At 38.7% G+C, this 27,213-nt stretch overlaps 1 protein-coding gene across 50 annotated transcripts in view; it reads left to right on the top strand.

The window, feature by feature from the left end:
• Nucleotides 1-27,213, top strand: part of DLG1 (discs large MAGUK scaffold protein 1) — a 122,912-nt gene that overhangs the window by 36,743 nt on the left and 58,956 nt on the right. For 46 of the 50 annotated variants that reach the window (XR_014933558.1, XR_014933555.1, XR_014933560.1 and 43 more), the window contains one exon: nt 6,400-6,564. Coding sequence is in view for 44 of the 50 variants with exons in the window: in XM_015871633.3 (XP_015727119.2) it covers nt 6,400-6,564 (165 nt within the window). In the remaining 6 variants the exon portion in view is untranslated. Of the gene's footprint in view, nt 1-6,399; nt 6,565-14,607; nt 16,224-27,213 lie in introns of those variants that run through there. The other 4 variants (XM_085513582.1, XM_085513578.1, XM_015871646.3 and 1 more) reach the window with 1 other exon arrangement.

Genomic DNA, 27,213 nt, shown 5'->3' with positions numbered 1-27,213 from the left:
TCCAAGTTGGTGCTCACCGTTCTAAACACACACAGGAAAAAAAAGCTGATTTGTATAAATTAGGAACAGATGTGCCTGTACATATATGTATAAATAACACGTATGTATTGTTGCTGAAGAAATAACATGAGTTTGGGAAGGAAGGGTCTGATTTTTTTGTTTTCTTATGGCTCTTTTCATTCCACGAGTGATTTTAGTGAAGCTCCAGGCTAAATCCTTATTCCCAGTAGGCAGGAATTTGCTGTGCTTTGTCTTTCATGTGCCCAAAGCATTTTTCAGTTATAAATGTTTGTATATTTATTGATGCAGGTTGGAAGCTATTTGCTATAAAATCAATATTTCTTTCATTCTTTGCAGAGATCTGCACATCTTTCTTATTTATAACAGTAAACTTGTGAAGAAAGCCCTAGGATGAAAATAGCATTTAATTTTGCCGGTCGTGCTGTAGATAAAGAGATGCCGGTCCCTTTAAGAGCAAACTAAAAATACCCAGCGAATATCCAGAATCCACTTTAGGCGTTTTGTGCCGGATTTGAGTGACAGCGTGTTTCGTGCTGCACTCGCACGTCAGCGGCCTGTCTGGCTGTGTGTGGGCCCGGCTGGGCCTGGCACCCCACACCCTGCAGGGTGACTGCGGGGCCCCAGCCTGACCCCATGGGCACAGGTCACCCCAAAGGGCAGGTGTGGTGCTGGTGCCTGTGCTGAGGGTGTAAGGGAGCGTGTCCTGCAGGCGAATAGTTTCTCAAGTGTGATTGAGTGGTGTTGTACTTGAAAATGTTTTGTTAGGCTATTCTGCATGGGCTTCAATTGTAGCCAAGTAAACTGGCTGTTCAGCTTGCAGAAGAGAAGGTTCTGGGGGATCTCATTAGTGTCTATAAATACTTGAACAGGGAGCATGAAGAAGGCAGAGCCAGGCTCGGCTCTGTGGAGCCCAGTGCCAGGACAGGAGGCCATGGGCACAAACAGGCACACTGGAGGTTCCCTGAGAACAATCAGCTGTACTTTAGCTCTGTGTGGGTGGCTGAGCACTGGCACAGGGACCAGGGAGGTGTGGGGACTCCTCCTTGGAGATCTTCCAAAGCCACCAGGTCATCTGCTGTGGGCGGTCCTGCTGTGGTGTGGGCTGGCCAGAGGGATGCAGATATTCTGCCCACCTCAGCCCTCCTGTACTTCTGTGAACAATTAATGCAGAGCGAGCGCTCTATGCTTTGAAAATCCCAAGTGAACTGATGATTAAGTTTGAGTAACTGTGACCTGCTGGTAGCGCAGAGGGATTTTGCACTTGGCACTTCTAATTGTTTTTGGAAGGAATGTTGCAGGGTTGTACTGTACTGAAATACCATTGTGATATCAGAAAAATCCCTTTTAAATAAGGAAAATCAAAGAGCCCATACTTGTGAAAATGTGGAATAGTAACACAATGTAACCTCTTCAGTGCTTTATTTAAAGAAATAATCCATCTCACGCAAATGTTTTATGAAACAGTCTTGTTTTGTTGTTGTTTTTGTTTGGTTTTTTTTTTTCCCCATAGAAAATAGGTTTTCTTTTTACTGTATAGGAAAAGACCATTGGTAACCTAACTGCTCTTTGGTCTCCTTTCCTTGGCATTCTGGAACTGGTGAATTTCCTCACTACATGTGCTTCTTCAACTGTCTTAGTTCTGAATATCCGTGGCATGAAGCAATGCATAAATGTTTGCGTTTAACACTGTATTTTTGCATATGGTGGAACATTGTGACCTAATTAGCATGTTACATCGGTTTTGCTCAAGATTCAGCATCAAACTGAAGAGGAAAATGAGTTCCAAATATGAAAAGCAGCTCCCCATGTCTGTACATTCAAATGCCTTAGTTTTTTCACTTAGCTCTAGTTATTAAAACAAAACTCAGTTGCTTCTATTTTTAGAGACAAAGAGTTAGTTATTCAAAGTCCTGAATGTGTGCTTAATAATATATTTATTCTGTTCTACTGCTTCAAATCATTTGTTTTATCATATATTGAGACCTAAAATGTAAATAATTCTCTATGCTGCAATCAGCAAAGAAGTTTTGAAAATACATACTTATCTGCATCAGTTCCATTACTGAAGTTTCTATTGCTATAGCTGCAGACTTTCAGCTTTTCATTGTGAGTTGCTGTTCACCTGCAATGAGGTTTCATTTGGTTCTCACAGTCTGCCCAGCTGTCAGATATGAAAAGTTTTCAAGGTGACTTCCATTCTGCAGTAGCTGGGCGTGCTTCATGTTCTTTCCTTTTTCTCAGTGAGGAAGCACTGTGTTCTCCTGACTGTTTGCTCCTGGTTAAGCACCTCCACACTACAGGTTACAATGCTGGCATCATAATAGCTTTGTTTTAGCACAATTATGGCAAGTCTGCCTGGGTGTTGCTTCTGATGTTGCAGTTATTGGAGCTTATTTTCTGCTGATTGGAACCTTCAAATCAGAGTTGCAAAGGCTGTTTTTTTTCAGAGGGAGATATATGGGGATAACTGTAGTTGTTTAGATTTTCCTACTTACCTTCTTTTAACTTGCTGCACTGTAGTCCTGTTGTGCAGAAGAGGAGGTGCTGAATGTAAAGGAGTGTTTCCCAACTACTTTGCTTGCTGGCGTGGCTTTCTGATGGGTCTCTTCAGGTCAAGCTTCACTCATGAAGTGGAGCAGTGACTGAATAAGGACAAGTATATACATTTGGGTCATCATGAGCAAACAGTCTAAACCCACGATGCTTTTTTATGCTGCCTGTTCATGCTGCAGAGGAGTTATCTGACCTTGTGAACGACCGTATCACCTTTTAATCAAGTCCTCGCTTATTCTCAACCGTTTTCAAAATATTGATTGGACTTGTATGGTTAAAATCACAACCAGCCTTGTCACAGCTATATACGTCGGGCTGCGTGCTTTTCTGGGTCTTGTTTGTTGTTTTTATTTGTAGTGTTGCAGGGATCAAGTTGTTTTATGGGTGAGGAGCATTAAAACTTGGGGGAGAAGGGGAGTACAAGAGAGATGACTGGCAGCATTTTTGTTTGTTTTCTTTTTTTGGCACCTTTTCACTCTTTTTCTAACATTAAAGCTGCCTTAGCACTGAACTGTTGTGTGTATGTGTGTGTTCAGAAGTTGTGTTACTGTGCTTTCAAATTTGTTTTTGGGTAAAAATCAGATTATTGTGTACTTCTGAAATGAGTTGGGTTTTGATACACATCCCCTCCTGAAGAGAAGTGTAGCTGCTGCTGTCTTACATTTTTGTCATCAAATTATCTGGTAGTTGAGGGTGTTCTTGCAAGATTAATTTTCAGTCCATGAACGTGGCGTTCTGTACAGCTTGAATCTGTAGATTAACAGAATTGCATGCTGCTGTGGATGTGGGTCACCAGTTTAAGGCATAGGACTATTTGGGAGTTGTTAATTTTCTTTTGATTCTCTTTCAGTGAGACCTCTCATTAGGGGAACTTAAAAATATAAATCCACAACTTAATTATCTCTGGAGAGTAGATTATGTATGAATTTGTTTGAAATACCTTCTTCCTAAAATATGGCATTTCCTGAAGCTTTTCTGTGCTTTTCCTGTGAACAGATGATCTGTATTCTGAAAAACAGTGCTACAAGATGTCCACAAAATCCTCGTTTATCCTGCGTGTTTTGCAGATACTTGTGCTCCTTTTTATTTTTAACTCTGCTAGGCTTGTGAATTTAGGCAGGGAAGCTGCAGGCCTGAGCACTTAGCATGATGAGTGATTTCACTGTGCTGAATATGGGACTGTGTATGGTCTCACATAAACTAGCACAGGCTTATTAAAGTCAATGGTTACTTCAGCAGTTTAAACCAGCAAATAATTTAATCAATGAATTTTGAACTGTGGATAAATACTATAAAGTGTGTCATCTGTTTTGAACAAATCTTGTTAACTGTGTTACATCAAAAGAGAAATGCTTGGACTTCATCTTAGCATACATATAAACCTGCAGCTGAAGTCTTTAAGGGGCAGTGTCTGTCAGAAATGCATATTAAATATTCAGCACTTGCAGGTTTTTTTTTTCCACTCTGAAATTATGATGATAAACTAGAGTAGTCCATAAAGTTTACTTAAAAGAAAAAGTAATGATTAAAACAATATTTTAAAGGCCTGGCTACTACCTGAGTGGTGGGAAGCTTTCTTGTTGTGCTGTCTGCAAATTCAGAGCTGCTTTGCCACACCTGGCCTGATTCCTTTCTTTGATCCATTTGCTTTGCCCATTCCTTGGCTGGCTTGTCTAAGCAGGGTCTCCTGCTGCCTCAGGTGGGCACATGATTGAATCATTTTAGTTGTAAGCAGAGAAGTGGTCCTTGCCTAGATACTGTGAGATGGCTTGGTCCTGCTCCCTCCCTTTCTCCTTGTGCTGCCATCACTGCATGTTTCATCTGCTGAACCACTTCAGGGAATTAAAACACTAGCAGATGAATATTGCTGGAACAAGGAACCAATGCTGCTGGCTCAGCCTGCTGAACTTGCTCTCCATGAAGCCAGGTGTGTGCTGGAAGCAAGTGACAGCAAGATCTGGTTGCAGAGCAGCACTGGGGGAGGTCCATAGGGCCCTGCTGCTCTGCACAGCTGCTGCCTGTTGGATCGCAAGGCTGTACAAGTGGAAATACACCTTTAGGCTCATATGGGGTTTAAGTTGTATGGGATTTGATTCAAGTCTGACAGCACAATTAACTTAACTGAAGGAGATGACTGAATTCCTGTTCCAATGGTGGCAGCTCCTGGAGAAAGAAGGAATGGGCTGTTGGGGATGGCACTGTTTGAGCAGGCCAGGTGCCCTGGGTGCTTCATGTCCATCAGGAGACCTGGGAGTCCCAGGGGTGATGTGCAGTAGAAAGTTAATACCAAATGCTTCCACTTCTCAGGAGTGCTAGCTGTTACGTTTGCTTCACTTGAAGTTGAGACACTTTGCTTTAAAGTATTTCCTGCAGGGGACAGCACTACTCTTGAATATCACATCAAAACTCTATTATTATGTCATGTTTATGATGCTTTCTGTGAAGTGTATTTCTCTCATCATTGCATTGGAGAATCCTTTACCACGGCATTTTCTTGTTTTTAAAGTAAATCGTAATGCACGTTGGCTTATTAAAGCTTCATATGTAATCTATTGTTATGAGTAGATGTGTTTCTTAATGAAATCTAGAGCCTGTTTGCTCTCGGTGACTAAATACCTGATTCTGATAGATGTGCCTGGTTTCAGGAAAAAAGCCAAGCAGTTCTGTGCTTTCACAAAATATATTTACTTCTTTTTTCGTAAAGTAAGTTGGTTTTGATTCACTTGCAATTAGTTTATCAATTTTGATTTTAAACTTGACTGGTGCCCTTGTAGCTTTCCACAGGATTTTGTCTGGTCTGAGTTGTGAAGTTGGTCCACATTCAGTTCGTCTTCCCATATTTTCACAGCATGTGGACTAGCAGAGGTCACAAGTTCCAGTCACCTTAGAAATGAATGGCTTAAGCATTAAGAGGTTGGCAACTGATGTGTCTTAATTGGATACTTTGTTGTGTTGAACTCATAACTTTGTAACATTGGTTACGCTTTTATGAAGGTCAATGAAGTGCATGGATGACCGAGCATGCCTCGGAATTGGTTGGGACTGAGAAGTTGAATATGAGGTTTTTCTTTAAGCACATTTATAATATGAGCATGTGTTTGGAGCTGCTGGATGAGCAGTTAACCTGCAACCCAGAGAACAGGTGAATATTATGCCCCTGTGTGTCACTGACTTCATTCATAGCTTTTAGCAATAATCTGCTACAGTGGCTACAGAACTGTCTGGTTAGAATGCATCCCTAGTGGATAAATAAATAGGGTCTGGTTTTTAAAATTGAATGAAAAATTAATAACATTGACCGAGTAATGTCTTGTGTTTGTGTGGAGGCTTCTGTGTTGCACAGGCTTACTCTGTCTCATAGTAAAACCATGTATTAGAGCTTCAGACAAAGTTAGGAGCAGTTGAATTGCTGTGTTGATGCCTTGTATAAAAGCTGAGACAGCAGGTGCTCTAAAAAGGAAGTGTGGAGAAAGATTTCTGAGGCTGTTGGAAAGGCAGGGCACAGGGTCTGTGTTAAAAGTGCAAGGAAACACAGGTAAGAGGGGAGCCCTTGGGAAGGGAGTTTGGAAGCATTGTAACTGTATGAAAACTGGCAGAAATAGCCCTGAAACAACTAGGTATTTTCATAGCATTTTTGATGGAACTAAAATGGCATAAAGCTTTTTAGATGGGTTTAAGTGAAAATAATAATTTAAACTTGTTAGATTTTATTACCTTGAGATTAGCAGAGTTAGAAAACTACTACGTATGTTTGTCCTGAGTTCTCTGGATAATCCTTTCATGTTTTGTGACTGGGCTGATCTTGTTTTTAAATGTTTTCTTCAGAAATACCGCTATCAGGATGAAGACACACCTCCGCAGGAGCACAGCTCACCACACATTGCCAACGAGGTGACTGGTCCAGAGCTGGTTCATGTATCGGAGAAGAATCTGTCCCAGATTGAGAATGTACATGGATTTGTTTCTCATTCTCATATTTCACCAGTAAAGGTAGGCACTGCACTTCTTCATGTTACGAGTTTGAACTGCTTGAATTAAATTTTTGTGCGTTATCAGATACATCTGCTTATGTATGTGTTTCTTCTTATGGAGCTGCTCATTTGTCAAATTCACTTTATAGACATCGAGGAATTGATTTAGTACCACACACTGATTAAAGATGCATGGTTGTAAAACACCCAGATGACTTAAGGTCTCTGAGGTCTTTTCCAGCCTTTATGAGTCTATAATTCATAATTTCATGGACCCTGGGAGTATTTATTGAACCTTTTAGACTAAGATGCCTTTGAGCTTACGGTATTTATTTTTGGTCAGGAGATTGTTTCCTAAAGCTGTTGGAATAAATGCTGTTAAAGCTTGGACTTGATTATGTCAGAGAAACCCAAGGCTGTTCTTGTGTGCTTAGTATAGCTGGTCCTCTTCTTTTGTCCTGATGATCTTTAAGATGCATTCCTGGTTTTGGTATAGCTCATCCTGAAGATGTATATAGTGCCAACAGCTCTGAGTTGAGAGAGCTTTTCAGAATTCATTTGGTATGTTGACTTGTTGGACTGTGTTGTAGAACTAGTCTTGGCTGGTGTGTAAGATTTGGATTAGATTTATACAACAGTGCACTTGCATAAAGAAACAAAATGTAATAGAGAGCACTGGGAAGTTTTACCAAAGATGTGTTCATTACCCTAATAATACAGGAAGATAATTATTTCAAGTAAAAGCGCTAAACATATTTGACTTCTAAAATAGGAGAGTCATTTGGAGCACCTATCAAATGTAAATACTGCATTATGATCATATGCTGCTATTTAGAAATGCTGCAGAGGGCAGTAGAATCAAATTTTCTGAGGAATACTTTTTTTTTTTTTTTAAATTTAAAAAATGTTATTTATTGCAAGCCCACAGCAATTTGGAGCCATAACGCAGAACGTGGATAAAAGATGATGAGAAATTGGTCAGGGTTTTAAATAGTTTGTTTAGCCTTCAAGAGAAGCTATCAGATTTTCTGGGACTTAAAGCAACTGTTGTAACTTATTTGGACAATTGGTTTTCAAAGAGCGTTTTCAATAACTAGAAAGCAAATGTGTATCCTAAATGTTTAGAGGCTGATAATGAAATTACTGTTTATCAAATGTTCCCCACTAAGTACTATAGGAATTCAACGTTATTTCCTGTCTCAGAGAGGGGTGAGCAACCTCAAATGTTTGCAAGTGTTGTGAAACAACCTATACTGTCTATGCAGATTCAAATGTTAAGCATATGGATTTTGTCTTGTTAGGGTGGAGCCTTTTCAGTTTGTGAAGATACATATACCTTGTACCTCTCAAGCATCAGAGAAGTGAACTTAATCTAAGAGATTTCTTATTATCTGTTTAACAATGTGTCAAGTGAAATTCTTCATCTTGTAAAATGATGTTGGATTTTTTTGAAAATTTGGTGGTAGAGAATCAAAGTTCCTTCAGAAATATTCTGTCCCATATGTATTAAAGAATGTTTTCATGTAGGCAGGCATTGAGAACCAGTTTCTTCAGTTTGAGCTTTCAGCATTTTTTGTAGGACTTTGAGATTACAATATGAGATTCCTCAAGTTACTGCAACAAAAAGCAACCAAACTCAAGTGACTTTGCTGTAATTGAAAGGAATACATTGCTAATGAGGCCGACCACTAGATGGTGATGCTACAAAAGAAGTTATTTTGATTGTAAAACTCAGTTTAGCTTCTCTGCCGTACCTTTGGATTTTTTTTCCAGCTTAGTATTCTAACAACTTAGTGTCTCTGACCAAATGAAAGCAGTCATAGATAAGGTATCAAACAAGTTTTTCTAACTGTGGACTGGAAAATCAAGTTTTCCATCAAGGAAAAGAGCTTTGAGGAAGAAGTTATTGCAAGAGTTTGAAATCATAGATCATGATGCAATACAATGGAAAAGAATACCTTGAAGTGTCGTTCATTGAAAGCAACCAGTGTGTGAAAGGGCTAGTATCATATTTATAGCTCCCACGTTTACAATATGTTGGTAGATAGTTTCAAAACATTTTGCAATAGTACATCTCAGTGGTAGCCAAGCAGCACGTGACACTTCATAATCTTCCTGTCAGGGTGATCCAGTTGATTACATACTCTACAGCTCTATACTGTGGTGTAAATGCCTTGTGCCGCTTAGTGCATACCTGCTTTTGTCACGTGCTGAGACATTCATAGAAGTATTCTAGAGAAGTATTTCTAGGATCTCATGATATTTATGCTTAGTGGTTTCAAAAGGACTCGGCTATGAAACTACTTATCTATTAGAGCTACAGTAAAGTACATATACATCTGCCTCAGTTGTCTGTGGTATCACAGGAATGAAGTATGGCAAAGTGGTACTTGTTCTTGAAAAGACATTCAAGAGGGATATTAGAAAAGAGAGCTTGGTCTCACTTTATACAGGGAAAACAATGGAGAAACTGTTGTAAAGCATGTAATCATGGAGAAAGGGTTAATGAGAAACTAATGAAAGCATTATAGAGTTGATCTTTGTGTGCATGCTCTTAGTGGCTTTGTGCAGCAGAACATCTTGTGGATGTTGTTTTTTTAGATTCTTTTTTTTAGATGCAAACAATGCAATCCTTTGGAAAAAAAAGATCTCACAAAACAAACAAAACTGCAACAAAAACAGGGAATTCAATTGTAGGAGAAGAGATCAGTAAATCATGGTGGATGGAGGATACCAGAAGGATTCCTGAAGATCACGTATTCCCATCAGAACTTGCATTCTCACTGCATCACATGAGAGGAATAAGAGCTCAGAATTATAACAGATTAATGGAAAAATGATCTCAGTGCTCAGTTGCAGTTTAAAAGCTAAACTGAACATGAAGGATGCTTGAGAAAGCAAATGGGAATAAAACTGCATTATTGTATCTCTGTAGCAATCATCAGGCTTCCTGTATCTTGACAAATGTATGGGGTTTTTTTTAGATCAGAAAAAATACAAACCTAGAAATGGTTCACAGAACAGGAAGAAGAATAGTCAGAGGCAGGATTCAGCTACCCTACAATGAAAGTTGCATCACTTTGCTTCCTTGTTTGGGAAAGAGCTGAGTCAGGAGTTAGCAATAAAGCTGGAGTCAGTATGTTTAGTCATCTGCATACACTAACTGACATAAGGAATGGTTATTTCAGTAATGTAAGTTTATGTTTAGATGTATAAACTCATTCAGAAGTACAGATTTGCTGCTGACAGTGGCTATAAGAGGACTAAACTGTTCTCCACTGTTATTCTCTTATTTTGAAAATCTTTCAGCTGCTCTGGTTTCTGGCTACATCAATTAAAGCTATCATGGCATACATTTTGTCTCTTCTGCCCTTTATTTAATTCCTCACTAATCTGTATGAGAAATAATTGCTTATATGTATGCATGCTGCTATGAATGCACAGCTGGCTTTCCTTCTAACCCAAAATCTTATACTGCTAAGATTCAGAAGTCCTTTCTCCCCTGGTCTTTTTTCCCCGCAGCCACTCTGCCCTATGCCTCCATCCTTTTCATCACCTCAAGTGCTTGCCCAGATGGCCTTTAGAGCTTGTGGAGCTTCTGTCTTCATTAAGAGACTGGAAAAGCTCTGCATACTGATAGACTTTATGACTCCATGAGCCACAAAGACATGCTCAAGGTGAACTGGCAGTCAAAGTAATTTCCTACTTGACCCAGTACTTTGAGCCACTTAGATGAATTCCTAAATCCTTGTTCTCCTCTGAGACAGGTAGGCAAAGCTCCACTGAATGTGATGATTCTGTTTTCAATTACTAATTTAAGATAGACTGAGATGCATTTTGCAAGATAAGCTGTCATTTTTTATTGTGATAAATCTACTATCTCAAGATCTATGATCTCATATCGTTACCTATAACAAAGACTCTTCTAAAGCTTTATAACTATCTTCAGGAACTGTCAGAAAGATAGCATCTCTGCTATTAGGTATGTCTGTAGGAGACCAATGAAGAATACTTAAGATAAAGTAGCACCAACAAAACTTGAATAAACCTTCAGGAACACTCAGTTTTACACCAGCATTATGCTTTGGTGGTTACTCTTGAGGAGATGCTCTTCAATCTTGCCTTGCTCGAGTTCTCGGCAGGTTGCTACTTCCTGAGCTTCCTGTAAGTGAAGAAGATACAGATATGCACAGAGGTGTTAGTTTGCATCTTCTGTTACAAAGCAGTTGACCGAATCTGCCCCCTTTTTCAGTGTGGATCTGCTCAGCATTATTTCTCTCTCATCTCTGTTGACAAGAAACTGTAACAGATGGAAGGCGGATTAATCCAAATGTTGGAACAACCGAGGGTACAGTAATCAACATCTAGTCTTCTTAATAACTGGTTGCACTCTTTTCCCCTGAGATTCCTCTTGAGATCTCAGTGCAGTTGGGTTCATTTTGAGGACTGAAGAAAGCCTAAAGAAATTTGCATTAAACATAGGATGTTCCTATCAGTCTGGAGTGCCAAGAAGATGGGCTGGAGATTCATGAACAGTGTGCGTAAGAACAGGCAGCTTAATCTGAGGAGATTGGTAAGTTATCAGAGGTGTAATATGAATGCTGTTTAATAATCTTTGATGTTCGATATTTCTACCAGATCGGTATCATTCTAGAGAAAATGTGTAGTTAGATATTCTTTTGACTATGCAAATAAGGCTTGATGAAAGTCAATCCTTTTGGTCTTCTCTCTTAACTAAAAACTCTCAATAAAACTAAGATAAGAGCAGAAGCTCTTGCAGGACTGCAAAAGCACATTCATAACTCAAAAACTGTACAGAACAGCATCCTGATGACATGGTGAAGCTGGCTATGTTTATGTCAGTCCATAGTTAATTGGGGCCTGATCCCGATGGCCCTGTGCAGAGCACTTGGTACCAGAACAGGGTTGGGGACCCAGTGTCTGCATGGCTGCAGAGCAGTGCCACTTCTGGCCTCTGCTGACCAAGCACCATGCAAAGCTCAGTGCAGGCCTAAACTTGGGGACAGTGCTTTGAAAATTTATCATTTGGGCACATTTCTTTAGTGAAGAGTTTTACTGAAGGCAAGTGATTGTTTATCCTCTGCTCTTGCTGCATTTGAAACAGTTACTCAGAGATTTAAACATGGTTCTTTTAACTTTGCATTGCTAGAAATGTATTCAGTATCTGAGTTAATCTCAGTAAACACTGTAAATATTGAATACTGCATCCTTCTGCAAAATCTCAAAATTTAGGTGTGGTCTTTATATTCTAGGACACTGTATGCTGAATTTAATCATTCAATCTGGGGTGACAGAATTACAATTAAGTTTGTGTTTCTGAAATCCTTAAACTAAATGGATAGGATAATTATTGCCTGTGCTGTATGGCAGTATTCCTACAGCCACCCATTACTGCAGTAACATTTTTAAAGCACAAGCTGAAAATCAGACGAGCATTATATGAGAGCCATTATTTTGCCCTGAGCGTGGGGGAGCCAGACCGCAATGAGTGGCTCAGAACACATAAGAGGCACAAAGCCATCCCACTCCAGTCTCTGAATAACCAATGTAAGGGACAGCAATGACTTTTCTGCTTTTTAACAGAGTGGTCTATTCACAACAGGATACAGGCATCTGGTTAAGGGAAACACAGAGTTGAGCAGTGTCATTCAGTTAAAAAACATAGAAAAAAAAATTGTGAGAAGTTTGAACTCAGAGGTAGAGAGTCATACAGTGCAAATGAGATAATCAAATATTTTTATGTTTAAAATAGCAGCTCTAAGGCTGGATGCTTACTAAGGAGCTTGTTCTGTTCTTGTTCTTGTCATGCTTGTTATTAAAGGACTTAACCCTGTTAGAGCAGGAACAGGAACACAGGTGATTCCTTTCAAGGAAGAATGCATGCAGGACTGATGCTTGAAGGCAAGGCTTAAAGCTTCAAGCATTAATGAATTAAAATGTTGTATAATTATTCACTGATTGCTAACAGAAAACACAGTGCAGTCACCATTAATTTATCACATGAACCACATGGTGCTCATGGAGTGTCAGCAAGCTGAGGCTCTCCTCCTCCAAGTGGTGGTGTATGGCAATCGGCACTGCAGGGCCTAGCAAAGCAGAACATGCCTGTGGCCAAGTGCAGGTGGAGAATAGTCACTGCTAAAATTGGATTCAGGTCAGCTTTTTCAATGCTTTCTCTAAGTTTTTTTTGTCACTGTATGTTTGAATTTCAAGGTATGCCTTCTGCTTGGAAAAGTATGTGCAGGAAGGGTTTAATTTTGAGATTGGCTCCAGTATGAAATCAGAGCAAGTCTGCTTTAAGTCCTTGATGCTAATTTTTGAACTACATGTAATCACAGTAGCTACTATATCTCATTAACTGGCTGCAGAACAAATAACATCATTCTGACACAGAAGCAGATGCATCTTTCAGTAATTTCATTAAGCCGCAGAAAGGTGTGTGTGCTGTTATGTTTAATTTATCTTCTAATTCTTAATTCTTGCCTTGTAGTAAATAAGACACTTTTTGTTGTTACTTTGGCTGTATTTTTTTTATCCTCATCAGTTCAGTGTCTAGAATATGGAAAGGGCATGGTGAAAGTTCTCAGCTCCCCTTGGAGCTCAGAATTCCCCTTGGAGTTTTCTTAGGACCCTGGTGAGCCCCCCTGCTCTGCCCCCTACCTCCCAGCTGTTTAGCTGGTTATGGGTGCCGTTTGAGCCACAGCTCAGAGGTTTGTCTCCTCTCTGGGTGCTTCTTTTTCTGTCTGTACCAAAACACTGCTTTCTGTGATTTTGTTAGACTCCGCTGAAATGCATTTGACCAAGGCAAGCCCTTGCTTTAACTCCTACTTGTCTGTTTTCCAATTATGCAAGCTAGTATTTTTCTTGCTTAGATGCCTTTGTATTATCTTGGTGCTTGATCATTTCCATAGTTATACTATAGGTTCCTCTTCAGGTTTCTTTTTCTGTAACTTGTAAAACTGGGTTTCTACAAATAATTGAAACTCTATCTTCTTAGGCATCAGCAGTCTTGCTCAATACCATTGACATCCATGTAGAGAGAATCTACACAGATCATTTGTCTTGTATTACCAGTTGGATTGAAGTCCTTTGGATTTATGTCTCTGTGGCTTTAGAAAGGGAGCATCATGGTTTCATCTCCAGGAGTATTTGTTGCCACTTGTGTAATTTTTTTAAATCAGATGTACAAACAACGTATTTTTTTCCCCTAAATGTGGCCCACGTTGACCTGTGAAACTATTAGCTTAATTAAAACCGATGGTGCAACTGCATCTTTGAAGGTGACAAATCATTGTAATTTGTTTTGCAGAAAGTCATGCTAGACTATCACAGCAGTCTTTATCAGATGCTTGTGTGTATGAAATTCAATGTTGTGGCTTAAAGGTAATAAATAGCTTGTGAATTTTTATACCAGCAAATTACACAGTGCATAGAGGTATCTCTAGCAACTCTTCATAGCATCATGTGCAGTGATACAATATAAACAAGTGTTTAAAAAATTGTGTTTTATGACTGTAGAAATGTGTGTGGGTAGAGCATTGTTCAACTAAGGCTGCAGTCTCCCCTTCTCCCAGTTTGGAAGAATTAACATTGTGAGAAGTGTCTCCATTTAAATGAATCACTGTACCTAGTGCATCTCAGGGACTTCTTTATTTCCAACGTCTACTTAATGAATGTAGCTTTGAGGCCTGTGCACAAATCAGACTTAGCTTCATATGATTTACATTGAAAAGCCATTGTGTTTTCTGAATGTTACTAAGGCCCCTCTGGAAGATGTTCTGAAAATACTGGAATAAAGTGTGGTTTTCAGTTGTTTTAGTAAGGAAAAGCACATAAGGCATTGAACTTATTACCAGTATCTTGCTAATTGTTTTTGTGTCATCCTATTGTTTTGGCTTACGTCACAATGTGAGTAGTCTGTGAATTTATGTCAAAGGTTGTAAAGTGTGTTAAGCCAAAAAAAAAAAGTATACACAGGGATTTGTTGATTCCTACTAAAATGAGCATCGTGAGTCACTGGGTTTGAAGAACTGGGGGTTGGAGCTTCATGATCCCTGAGGTCCCTTCCAACCCAGGTCATTCTGTGATTCTGTAATTGTGTTGTTGTACCTTTATTAGCATTGTAAGCCCACACAGGGACTCTGCTGCCTTTGTTATTGAGGAAAAATTGTGATTTTTCTTCTTTAAAAAAATAATTATAATTTACAAAAAAAAGCATTTTCCCTGGTGTATGATAATGGCCATTAAAGCGTTTTGTTCAGAAATACAGGACAGGCAGTTTTGATCATTCAGTTCTGGATATCTGGAGGCGAGCTTGTTGAAAGCCTCGCTATGTGATTCCCTCAGCAGTCTCTTTGATGTGAGATAGAGAATTTAAATATATATTTGCCAATACAAATGTGAATGGTGAATTCAGTAAGATAACTTGAATTCCAGATAACCTTTGGGTTGTTTACAGGGAGTCTTAGCCTTTGTGCTTTGAAGAGAGCATACAAACACCTATAGCGCTACTCGTCTTGTGATTTGCATTGAAAATCAAAGTAATCTTATGGAAAATTCATGAGGGTTTTATAAGCTTTTTTTCTTTTTTTTTTTTCCCCTTATTTTTATTTTTGGCATTTCTTGTGCTTTCGAGAAACACCCCTGGCTCACTATATATAGTGAGGTGAGATCATAAGAGCAACAGAGTGTTGGATTCTGGTGTTTGATGTTAATTCCCCTAATCTTGCTGATTCAGAAAACCCCACTCACCACCCATTGATATGCAGCATAGAATTATTGGTGTGTTAAAAAAACAAATACAAAATTTAAAAGGATGTTAAAGGAGGAGAGGATTTTTATTATACAGGGACCAGCAAACAATTTCCTTGAATATTTTTTCCAAATAAGTTCTCATTGAGTAAGTGCAGTTATGCTGCATTGCTGCATGTTCCCTGTTTTGTTCGGTTCATTCTGATAATTTATGCAAGCAGTGAAAAGATGCTATTGGATCTTACTACAGACCGTGATTGAAACTTGCAATTTGTGATCCGTGCTTTCTCCACCCAGAAGCTGTCACCATGCACCACAGTCCTTACAGCTGTGGATTTCTGACATAGTGCTGTACCTGTTCCCTGCTTCTCTTAAGAATCTGTTATCGGCTAAGAGAAGGAAACAAGCTTTCAATCCTGTTCTGAAAAGGGAAAACCTTTACTCGTGCTTTTTTGTTTTTAATGCAGTACCGAACATACTGTCGAGCAATCACAGGTAGAGGAAGGATGTAGGTGGTAGAAAGATTGGAAGAAGAACAGCATCAGCTATGAAGAATTTTGTTTTCCTGGTCTGTAAGCGATGCTGCTGTAATTCTATCTGCATTTTTTTTTCTGCTCATTCACCACTCAGCAGCTGGTAGGGAAGTAAGACTGCCTGGCAACCACCTGCAGAGCTGCAGAGATGAATTACATTTTCGGAAATAACACACTCCTCTATTCTCGCGCCAATCGAGGCAACACGGGCTCCAGCCATAGCTCCATAGGCCCAAAGCAGAAGCAGTGGGCAAAGAAAGGCTCGGCAGATGAGTTACGAGCGGAGCCTTCCCGCTGGCAGCAGATACTTGCATTTTTCACTCGGAGACATGGTTTCATTGACTGCATTTCTGTTGCTGCCAGCTCCACCCAGGTAATATGCCACTTGTTGAAATTATTGTGTCTGCATGTGTTCTGGTTACTTGCTGGTCAGAAATAGCCGTCTGTTTAGATATTCATGCTTCTCTGATTTATGAATGGTGTTTTCTGTCTGCTTTCATTTTTGTATTTCACAGAGCTCTGTATAACTTTTATCATCAGAGCGTGAAAATGGAGGCATTTAAGATGAGATACAGTTTCTTTTTTGCAAGTGGAGAGCCTCCGACAATTTAAATCTGAGGTATTTATTGAAATATTGGAAAATGCAGCTTGCATTCTGCTGCTTGTCCCTAAGGGGAACAACGCAGCTAAGAAATACCAAATCCACAGTCGCCGTAAGATGACAGTTCATATAAAGACCACATATTTCCCAGTGAAGGAATTGTATTTAAAGGAAAGGATTAAACTATTAAAGTCTTAATTAAAATATATAGTGTGACAAATTCTAATCTTTGTCAGTTTGGTGCTAGGAGCCTATAAATAAGGTTAAGGAATGTCTTCCTTATGTACAGAATATACATGTGATGGTGCAATCTGAAAGACTGTATTTTTCCACATCACTGTTGATCTGCTCTAAGTACTGTTTTATTATCAAAAGAGATAAGAGGAGACAAGTCAGATTTCAAGTATGTAGATTGGAGGAGAATTCTGAGGTCAAAACTGATTGATGTTAGCAGATGACCATTTCTGCTTAATGAAACAAAGGAAAAAGTATGGGAAAATGCTGAGGCATCAGTGCTCTCTTAAAAACTAAGGGTTAGATTTGGTTTGCTTACTGTTAAGCTAAATTCAGCATTAGCCAAGTGTAATTGCTTTCCAGATGTCATTTATGCTGGAGTAGCACAGAAACTTAGGGGTTTCTGTTTTTTGTTTGCTTTATAAATGCCCTCAGCCACCACAGTGCTGTTCAGGTACCTGTATCTGTTGGTAATTGTTTAAAAGGTGATAAACTGCCATTTCCTCTTATTGTGATGTCTGCTCAGTGTTACCTCTTTTGCTTGTGAATTTTGAGTAAACAAATGTGACACATTAAAGAGGATTTTAATTTCTTGTTGTAAATATGTGTTTAGAAGAGAGATCCTGCAGTTTCTGTAATGGGTCAGTATCCGGCCCTAAGTGATGCATCAGGCAGGCAATCAGCTTTTAAGTACTGTCAGTTTTTTGAAGCCAAAGTATATGGCTGAATATAGTATATTTTACTGAATAAAAATTATGATGACGCTTACCTGAACAGATTTGAAATGCATGAAACATTCCACATTCTGACTAGTGAGGACTGAGTGCTGATAAACAAAATACTAAATAGCTTCTTCCTCGAGAGTGGGTTGGACAGGGTGAAGGTCCCGAGATCCCTTCAAAGTTAAGCTGTGATTCTGTGAATATCTCAGAGTTCATTCTGTTTTTCTGCTTTGAAAAAGCTAATTCTATCTGTGAAAGCTTGCATTTTTTTCCTGAGTCTACATTGCATTCTGACACTAAAAATGAACTGCTTACATGTGTTCATGTCCAAAAGGAGGGAGTAATATTTGTTAAAATATTTGTTAAATATTTGTTAAGAAAGATAAAAAAGTAGTAAGCTTACTTGGAAGTAAGCACTGAGAACAGCAGGGCCTGTTACAAAGCCTCTTCCTCTGGAAATCTGCTGTACTTCCCTGTGCCTTATCCATCCATTGCAGCTGTTTGTACCTCAGGGAGAGAAAAATAAAGGCAGACACTTAAAGGTTGTTCCTTGTGGTGCAGTTTTGATTTTCCATTTACTTCGGTTTTGTTCTGTGATGCAGTGTTCTGAAAACAGTTGATAACTTTGTTCTAATAACCTACTGTTACTAATGACATCCCCATTACCTGGATTTAATCAACACTGCAGAGTCCAAATAATAGACATGATGTACTTCTTCTCTAACCTTGTGTGTTGAAATTCTGCTGCTGATGAGGGGGGATATCTTTTCATACTGCTAGAACATGGTGATTTATAATTTATGTGGAATCAAGCTGATAGTTTTTAACCTACTGGTCTCTTGTTTCCTTTGTGAATCCTCCATGTGAATCTTCTGCATAGCAGCTGTGTTTGGTGGTCCTTTCATTGCTTTACCTTTCCTGGATGGGATGGCATAGCAAGGTGTGATACTTGCTTTGGGTCCCTCCGTGAACATTAACATTGGAGATGGGGCTGGTGCTTGCAATAGGTTACCTCCCCAGCCAGGTGCAAGGGGGACCTTTGTTAAATAAGCTGCCCATCCCTTGGGATAACACCCATTCCCTGTGCAGCAGTGAGCTGTCAGAGGCAGCAGTGCCAACTGCCCCGTTCCCTGCACCCAGCTCCTCCATGTATCCAGGTAAGCTGATGGAATGTGCTCATGCATTTGAGACCTTTGTTCTTTTTTCCATGTTCCTTTGCATTCTCTGTGATGAGGCATTGGTTATTCACTTAGAAGAATTTAGAGATCAAATTAGAGGCTGGTCTTTCAATTCTTGTTCACAAATACATAAATTTCTTTAATAAAAGCCAGAGCTCTGAAAAGCATCTATTCTTAATGGTGAATACCACTACCTGAATGCCTCAAATGCATTTTAACTCTAAGTAGTTCTTGGCCTGCACTGTGCTACAAATGCAGAGACTGACTTGTCTGAAACTCGTAGCACCAAACTGGTTCTAACAGCAATGCACTCAGGCTATTCTGAGCAAGTAATGTGGTATGGTATGCTTCCAGCATTTGATACTGGAAAATTGTTTAGCTCTTTGGGTATGCTGTTCTAATTCCTACCTCAGGTTTTCAGGGCATGTTTTAGGAAAGGAGAAAAAATATGGCAGAAAAACCCATAACTCCCCTCATCTATTTCACTCATACTATTAGTGTACAAATTCTGTGTTTTAACATTAAACTTCAGAGCTTACCAAACTGATTCTGCCAGTTGTTAAAGTCCAAGCATTTCTTCCCTCTGGATCTCTCAGGATATATACATCAAGTTTTACTGTATGCTGTTATTCCAAGAATATTGCTTAGTAAGGAGAGCTCTTTGAAATATTAGGAACATAGTTGTAGCGTGTATAAAATGCTGTATTGTAATCAGAACTTATCTTTATCCGCACCCCCTTTTTATTGTACTTTTTACATCTCATGGCCTGCAAAAGTTGATTTCTTACAGCAATATTTACCGTCCTTTCTATAAATTTGATATATTTAACATTGTTATATTTCTAGATATAGAGATCACAAAATAAGGGCCTGAAAAGAAAAGGCAGGGAAGGCTTCATGTGAAACCTGGAACCTATAGAAGATACTGCAACTAAAGTTTCATAGCATTTTGATAGCAGTGTAGGTACTGATTGTTTTAGTCAGACATCAGCAGATGTGTTTTAAGAATGTCAAACTTCAGTGTGAATGCACAACTGGTATAGCTTCACTTCAAGTTTACAAATGAAGCTGAGATTTGATTATGGCAGCCAACGTGAGGCATTAAGTTCTTTACTAGGAGGATTTGTTCAGCACGTTGATGGGATTGAAATAGGTGATGTAGTAAAGAAAAAAGGAGTTACAGGGCTGACTGTAGAGAATTTTCTATGACTACGCAGAAGAACAGTTGTCATTATTAGATTCTTATCACAGACTTTTCCTAGAGTTTCAAATCTACGTGTACTCTGCCTATAAATTGCTGCTGTTAATATTGTGATTAATACATGAATGAAAAAGTAGCTTTAAATAGATTGCTTTGGTTGACTTCAACTATGAGAGCATTATCTGAATCATTCTACTGTAGTGTTTCCTTATCCTTTAGTTTTAGCTCTATGGTATCACACATCTGTAGAAGGATGAATTTACTTTTTGAAAATATTAATTGTGTCAGCAGTCCAATTTTCCACAAGGGGGATTTATAGCAAAGATAAAAGGGTAAGGACTCATGCTTTAAAGGAGACATATTAACAGCAAGTATATTCTATTCAATAGTTTGTGAACTGGGCAATTTTAGATAAATTGACTGTGCTTAAACCTCGGGTTCATTCAGAAATGATGTGCAATCAATCAAGACTGTGAAATTTTCTTGATGCTGAAAAAGAAATACAATTTGAAGAGCACATTAAAATCAATAAATCTTAGGAATACCTAACAAGAATCGTGTAACATCGTGGAAATTGTTGGTGTCCTGCTGGCTTTCTGCTGTACCCACTATCTTTCCTCTTGCAAATGACTAGTACGCAGGTAAAGAAAAGGGCTGTGCTTTTTCCTTCCCAAACCCATACAGTAGTTGTCACGTTGGCACACGCAGTGCATTTGCTGGTTTCATCACTTGCAGCACAGCGGTGATGATGAGAACTGGTGACAGGCTGCCTTGCTGCCAGGGAGGGCCTGGGGTTCTGCTTTCTCACACCTGTATTTCGCAGTTGCTCTGTCTCACTCAGAGCTGATTTTACAGAATTTCTTTGGATTTGTGTTCCATTGTATCTCAAGAAAATTAACTTTTCCAGAATGAATCAGAAATCTGCTAAGTGAAGGAGAAGGCACCACAATGTCGTGCTTTTGAAATACCGCTATGGCTTTCAGTGTCTGTCTGTCTGCATCGGCCCTAGATTAGGCACCGAAGCCCCTTTTAATCCTGTATCTACAGCAGATAACGTGGGTGGACTCATGGAAGACTGTGAAAGGGGTTGGGCTATTTTTTGCCATATAACTTTGCAATTTTATTCCATGTTGTGATAGTTGTCCTCTCAGCTGAGGCTTGCATTGACAAAGTGTTTTGGAAATCAAGTACAGGCCAGTCAGCCTTTCACCAGCTGTCAGCTGACTAAACAGCTCAAGCAATCTCCTTCATATAGCATTTCTGCATTGCTGCCAAAGCTGCTGTATATGTTTCAGTTAATATAATTATGAAGTAAATGACTGTCTGACAGAACCACTGAGTCTAAAGTGAACGCCATCTTCTTCCTGTTCTTCTATTTTGGTCTATGTTATTGAGAGCACTCTCAATTATGATTAAAGATGTGCAGGATGATTTTTATAGTTGGAAGAATGTAATGCAACTAAAATGTCTCAGATATATTTAGCAAACATGACTTGGTCTTTTTAGAATGATCTACATCCATATTTGAAGGCTAAAATGATAGCTTAATCTGCATTATCCTTCTGAGAGACTTTTAGTTTATAGCCAAGTCAAAGTCTTGGTAAACCTTGTGTCCTCAGGCTTTCTAGGATTTATAGAGACTCAAAGAGAGAGCCTGTGGTGTTGATACAGCAAGATAAATCAAAATCTTTGCGCATGCTATCTATGCAGTCTCTTCGGAGGAATTTCTTTCCCTTTTATTGAGTACCTACTGGGGCCACTGCTTTCCCATCTACTCTATTTTAAACTAAAAGAGGGAAGATTTAGGTTAGCTGTTAGGAAGAATTTCTTTACTCAGACATGGTGAGACCCTGGCACAGGTGGTTCTCTTTCTATGTGAATGACTGAATTTCTTCAGATGAGTTTTCTTCTTTATTCTACCTTTAATTTTTTGAGACTTGCATTGTTCTCTGTTGCCAGTGCTTATGCCCTGACCATGAGTTACTGTTACTTGTTGACGTGGAATCTTAGCATTCAGACTAAATAGTTTTAATTTTCCTTCGATGCTGGTAAAAAGCAGTCAGTGTAAGAATTCTCCTGTTCTTTTGGTACCTTTGGTTTAAAATATCTGTTTGGAAGTTCATACTTTTGTTACTGGAGACTGTTATCTATGAAGTTTTATCAATCTTTTGATGTGATTTCAGATATTTAACCACAGAATTCTCAGTTTCTTCCTGCTACTTTGTGGGGTATTTGCTTGAAACCACTCTGGGAATGTTAGGCCTGAGTCTTCCTGCCTCTCCACCTAAATTCTATTTAATAGAGCCACCTCACAGTGCATGTATTCATTTATTTACAGTTCTCACTGAAGTTAATTGTTAATCCTTTGGAAAAGGTGGAAGAGGGAACTGTAATGTTGTACAGACTCTGATCTGAAATGTGAAAAGAGATCTTAATGAACTGGGAGAGAGTTCAGAAAAAGGATTATACCCATGGATTGTGTTCAGGAGGACTTATTTTGAAATGAGAAACTTAAGAATCTCTACTTGGTTCACCCAAAGGAAAATCAGTAGATCACTTGATCACAGACTAAATATAAACACACGAGGATAGATTTCTGTAATAAGTAAGCTTGTTTATTTATTAGAAGGCAGCATCTGAGTTCCAAGTCTGGGAACTGAAGCTAGATAAAGTCAAATAGAAAATTAAATTTTAAAGAAGGATCTTATTAGAGTAAAGCATTTAAAAACGTAGTGGGATGTTGTATAATTGCCAAATCAGAGTAATAAAGGAATATTTCCTATGTTAAAAAAAAAAAGAAAAATAAAAAATATAACAAATAATGTTGTACTTGAAAATATAAAAATGAATTACAAAATCTCTGATGATTCAACATTTGATACGACTTTTACCTGCTGTTTGGAATCTGTACACTGCTAGAAAGCAGTTCATACTTTCAATTACTTGTTACTATAGTTTTTTTGGTTCAACTCCTTTCGTATTTTGTACTCTTTGAACTCTGTGAGGGAAAATCTGTATGTAGCTTTAAAAATTTTCAGCACATTAAGACCCATTACGGAGCAGCACTTACAGTGATTTCATCCTAAATAAGGTGGAATGCAAATTGACTGTGAAATACTACTGCTCCCACTGCTGATGGCGATAACGCTTTGCCCGGTAACTATTCCCAGGTGGGGGATGCTAACGCAGATGCTTTTATCCAAGCCAAAATTACAGCTGGGGCAGTCCCACGGTTGGAGTAGTTACTATGAGTCATTTCCTGTGTATAAAATAAAATAAAAAATCGGGTGCCAATAAGAGAGAGTTTAATTTGGCAAGAAGCACAGATGATCAATATGTGATGACATTTACTCAGGATTTCTTAAGGAACTTATGTTTATTAGGGATGAAGGGCCCGTCATATTCTATGTTTAATTCTTTAATTCTTTTTATATTCTTTTTTGTTTAAACTGAGTATTCCTAGAAATAAAACAAATTCAAAAAGCAAATGATAGCCTTTTTACAAGGTGCTGAGTTGTATTCTCTGAGGCTGCAGCTGATTTCTGTGGGAAATGATTAAAAAGGAATTAACAGATGGATAAACAGATACCTTGAGAAGAAGTCAGCTACTCTTTGTAAAGAGTAAACGAGCATTTATAGGTCTTCCAGGCTTCTTGGAAAACAGGGAACGCGTAGATAAAAGCATACATGGGATCATTTAGTCATCAGAAGGTTATGATAATTATAGAAGTATTTGAAAGTAATAGCTCTTGAATCAAAGGCAGTTAAAATTAGTGATGTTATGAGATAAGGGGGAAGAATATTTTGTAGGTTTTCAGTTGCCTAAAACAGGTCCCTTCAGCTTGGACTGGAGTCCCTTAAGGTCACATTCATGAATGATCTGGGGTTGGATGTTTGTATGCCTGGCAGAGCTATGAGGAACAGAGGCACAGGTGGGTGATTAGTACTTTATAAAATAAAGTTAGCTAATCAGAGCCTCATGGCTGGCAGTGCAGCCTTCTGTCACCAGTTAAAGCCTACCACATGGCAGCACTGAGCCATGGCCCTTGGCTCCATCCTGGGCAGCTGCAGGGAGCATTCGGAGTGACTTCTGCGCTCAGTTTGGATACAAGTGGATATACTCGGCTCCATTTTAATTTAGGTTGTCTGACTCTGTCTGGTTCCACTTAATGAGTTGTACAAACTGCTTTAATGTGGAATATGAGAGAATTCGGAATGACTGTCTCAGGTTTCCTGCGCTGCTTGAGAGGTTAATCAGCTTGTGCATGAGCTGTCTATGGAAGGGCCATGATAGTATTTGTCCAGCGCCACATTTGAAGTGATCAAACCTGAGCCCTGGTGTCCCTGGGCAGTAATTAGCCTGAAATCCAGATGAAATGACGACGGATAATTAGGAATCACAAGTCAGTCTCTCTGTAGACTGTCTTTCCAAAATATATTATTTTTATTCAACGTTGTAAGATTAGAATCAAAGAGGAATGTTCATTTTTCCATTGTAAGACCGAAAAAGATTGTGTTCTTTTCTAAATTAAACCGAGTAGTGCTAAAATGTTATGGATGTTCTTTAGCAAACAGCTTTGTTATTTACTTTTTATTTAATTGTGGAGTTTGCACAAAATAATACTAAACATTACACCTGTTGTAGAGCGTCTTAATTTGCTGAGGACCTGGAGTGTTTGACAGTACAGAAAAGGTGCCTATTTTACTGAAAAGTTGCAGGGCACTTATGACTCATTCTAGAGCCCGAGTGTGTTGTATAATGGTACTTGTTTGAGACAGTATTATAACCGCATGTTGTCATGGAAGCAAAAGTGAAGCAGCTTCCAGTGTTTCCATGGTGTAAGAATGAATAAAACCAAATGTGGTACCTAGCTAGTAATTGCATGGTAAGGATTTCAGCTGTAGCGCTGAGCAATGATGGGGTAAAGCATCTGCATAGTAATACAAAGCTGTCAGGTCTGCAGTGAAAGTGCGTAATCGTCTCTGGGAGGAATTCAGCATGTGTAAAGATAAAATGCTAAGGCCTCTTGTTTGAAGCTTTTTGTAAACAAAGTAAGGAGTGGCTTCAGTATAAAGACACTTTATGTGTAAATAAAGTAATTAATTTACTAAAATTTTTGGACACTTGCTTTCTGAAGTAATTAATAAATTTTAACTAATGAATTCTTGAAAGTGCCTTTTCTTGTGATTTTTCTTTTTGCTGTTCATTAATGTGAGATAAATTATTTTCTGCTCATCCTCAGTGTTTTAGAGCAAACTTCTGTATAAAGAATTTTTTTTGTGCAGCACAAAATAATAGTTATCAGTAAAATAAATAATAGCTTGTCCAAACCAAACTTAGATTGACTGATTTCCTCCACAGTCTTAATCACTTTGTTTTAAGGCTGCACCTTCAGGGGCAATGAAGTACTCTAGGCAAGGGAACCTGAAGTTTCTTACTCTAAAGAAAAAGATTGTAATTATATAGGACGTTGTTGGTATGTGTCATTTTAATATTTTATGAGTAATATTTCTTACAGAGTAATCGAATTTTAACAAAGGACCAAAACAAACAAATGAAAACTGGAAAATTTTGAGAATAGCAAGATAGTTTTTATAGTTAATTGATCTATTCCAGGTATTGAGAGAAGTTGTTTCCTAGTATCAGAGCTAGATAGAGGAAACCTTTTTCAACGTGAATGAATTATAACAAACAAAATAAGTATGTTGCCTAGGAGGATTTAATGATTCTGTTGTAATCATTTAGGAAGAACTGGAAATGATGTGCTCCAAAATTTTGTAAGGACTGCCATATTCATCAGAGTGCATGAAGAGTAACCAGCCTTTATGTGTTGTATTTAGATATACAAGAGTTCTCAGGAATTAACACAATTGCATCTCAGTTTTGTACTACAGAATGCTCTTTCTAATTTGAATTCCAGAAGCTGAAAATATTGACATAGAATCATAGAATGGCTTCCCTTTGGATGGCATCCCTTCTTTCTATTGTGTCAACTGCACTGCTCAGCAAACTGGCTGAGGGTGCACTCAGTCCCACTCTCTAAGTCATCAGTAAAGATACTGAAGAGCACCACTCTCAAGACATCTTAGAGTGTTGTTATTTTTCTGTAATGAAGCTTTAGAGTACATTTTTCCTTTGCTTGGCTTCTTTCTGACATTGAAACACTGCCAGAGCTTATTTGTGGGCTATTCAGAGTAATAATGAAAGCTACAGTTCTTAAGGGTGATGTTGTTTAAATGGCTTTATGTTTAATAATAAATTAAATACATTAAATTCATTCTCATATCACTTATGAGCCTTAGTGAGGAGCCTGTAATTCTGTTTTGAGCTTAAATTCAAAGTTGCTTGGTGAATGTTAGTGATTAACCTGTGGCACAGGGCTTGGTGCTGGATGTTTGCTGAGATTTTGAGAAACCAAAATTATACTTACCTTTATTAAACCCAGAATTAACTTTGCATATGTGTTAGGAATATGGCTTATTTTCAGTCATTGAAGGAGTCCTTCAGAAACAAATTATTTTGAGCTGTGTAACTCCTTCTGAATACCAGTCTTGGAGGGGGCTGTTACCCTCCTTTGGATGAGGCATTATTCAGGATGGAATTCAGTCAGTAAGGTTTCATTTTCTGATCCTGACAGAGAGAACAGAGATGGATTATTTGTTGCCAAAGCTTTGCAATTATTGCTTGTATTTGCATGCAGTTCTCAGCATTTGAAGGTTTCACCACTGAAGAAGCAAGAGGGCACCATGGGAGAGCTGCCAGTTGCTTTGGGGCTCCAGCCTCCCACTGACACGTGGCATGTTTGCATTTATCTCATAGAACAGCTCTAATGCTAAAGAGTAGAACTTGATGCCATGTGCTGCTGGTCAGCCTTTCTGCTCATATGCTGTTTCTTATGGATGTAGCGGTTTATCTTCTCTGCCTTAAATCTTTTTTACTGGGCCTCGGCAAGTAACAACAGCCCTACTGCACTGCCTTTGTTGCTTTACTTTAATTGTGGTAATTATGGTACAAATTGGTCCTCGATTGATTGCTTCTGTAAGATTTGATTGTAGCAGGACATTGACGGTAAATAAATTGCTCATTTATCCTTAAATCATTTGAGGTCATCTTCACCATTTGTGATTTTCCTGAAATTCTGTTGTTGCCTTTTCCTCCATCAAAGCTGTTTGTGTTTACAGTTAACTCAAATGAACTTAAAACTTTAAAGTGTTGTGGCATCCCAGTAGAAAAGTACGTTAGAGAATCAATTTGTTGTCTTGTTTTTAAACAAAGAAAACATCTGCTAGAGTTTAGTCATACCTACTGTGCTGGCTGGGTGTCTTGCCATAGAGTGCTCACAGAGATGCAGTTTTTACTGCAGTCATACCCAAGCCACAGGATGGCACTGATTTCAGGAGGACCGTGGTATAGGTGGTGCAGCAGT

This window comes from Coturnix japonica, chromosome 12 (assembly GCF_054131305.1).
Source record: "Coturnix japonica strain WE chromosome 12, WE-NBRP24, whole genome shotgun sequence".
Lineage (NCBI taxonomy): Eukaryota > Metazoa > Chordata > Aves > Galliformes > Phasianidae > Coturnix > Coturnix japonica.
Note: the sequence above shows the minus strand (reverse complement) of the source record. Positions and strands in the feature narration are given on the sequence as shown.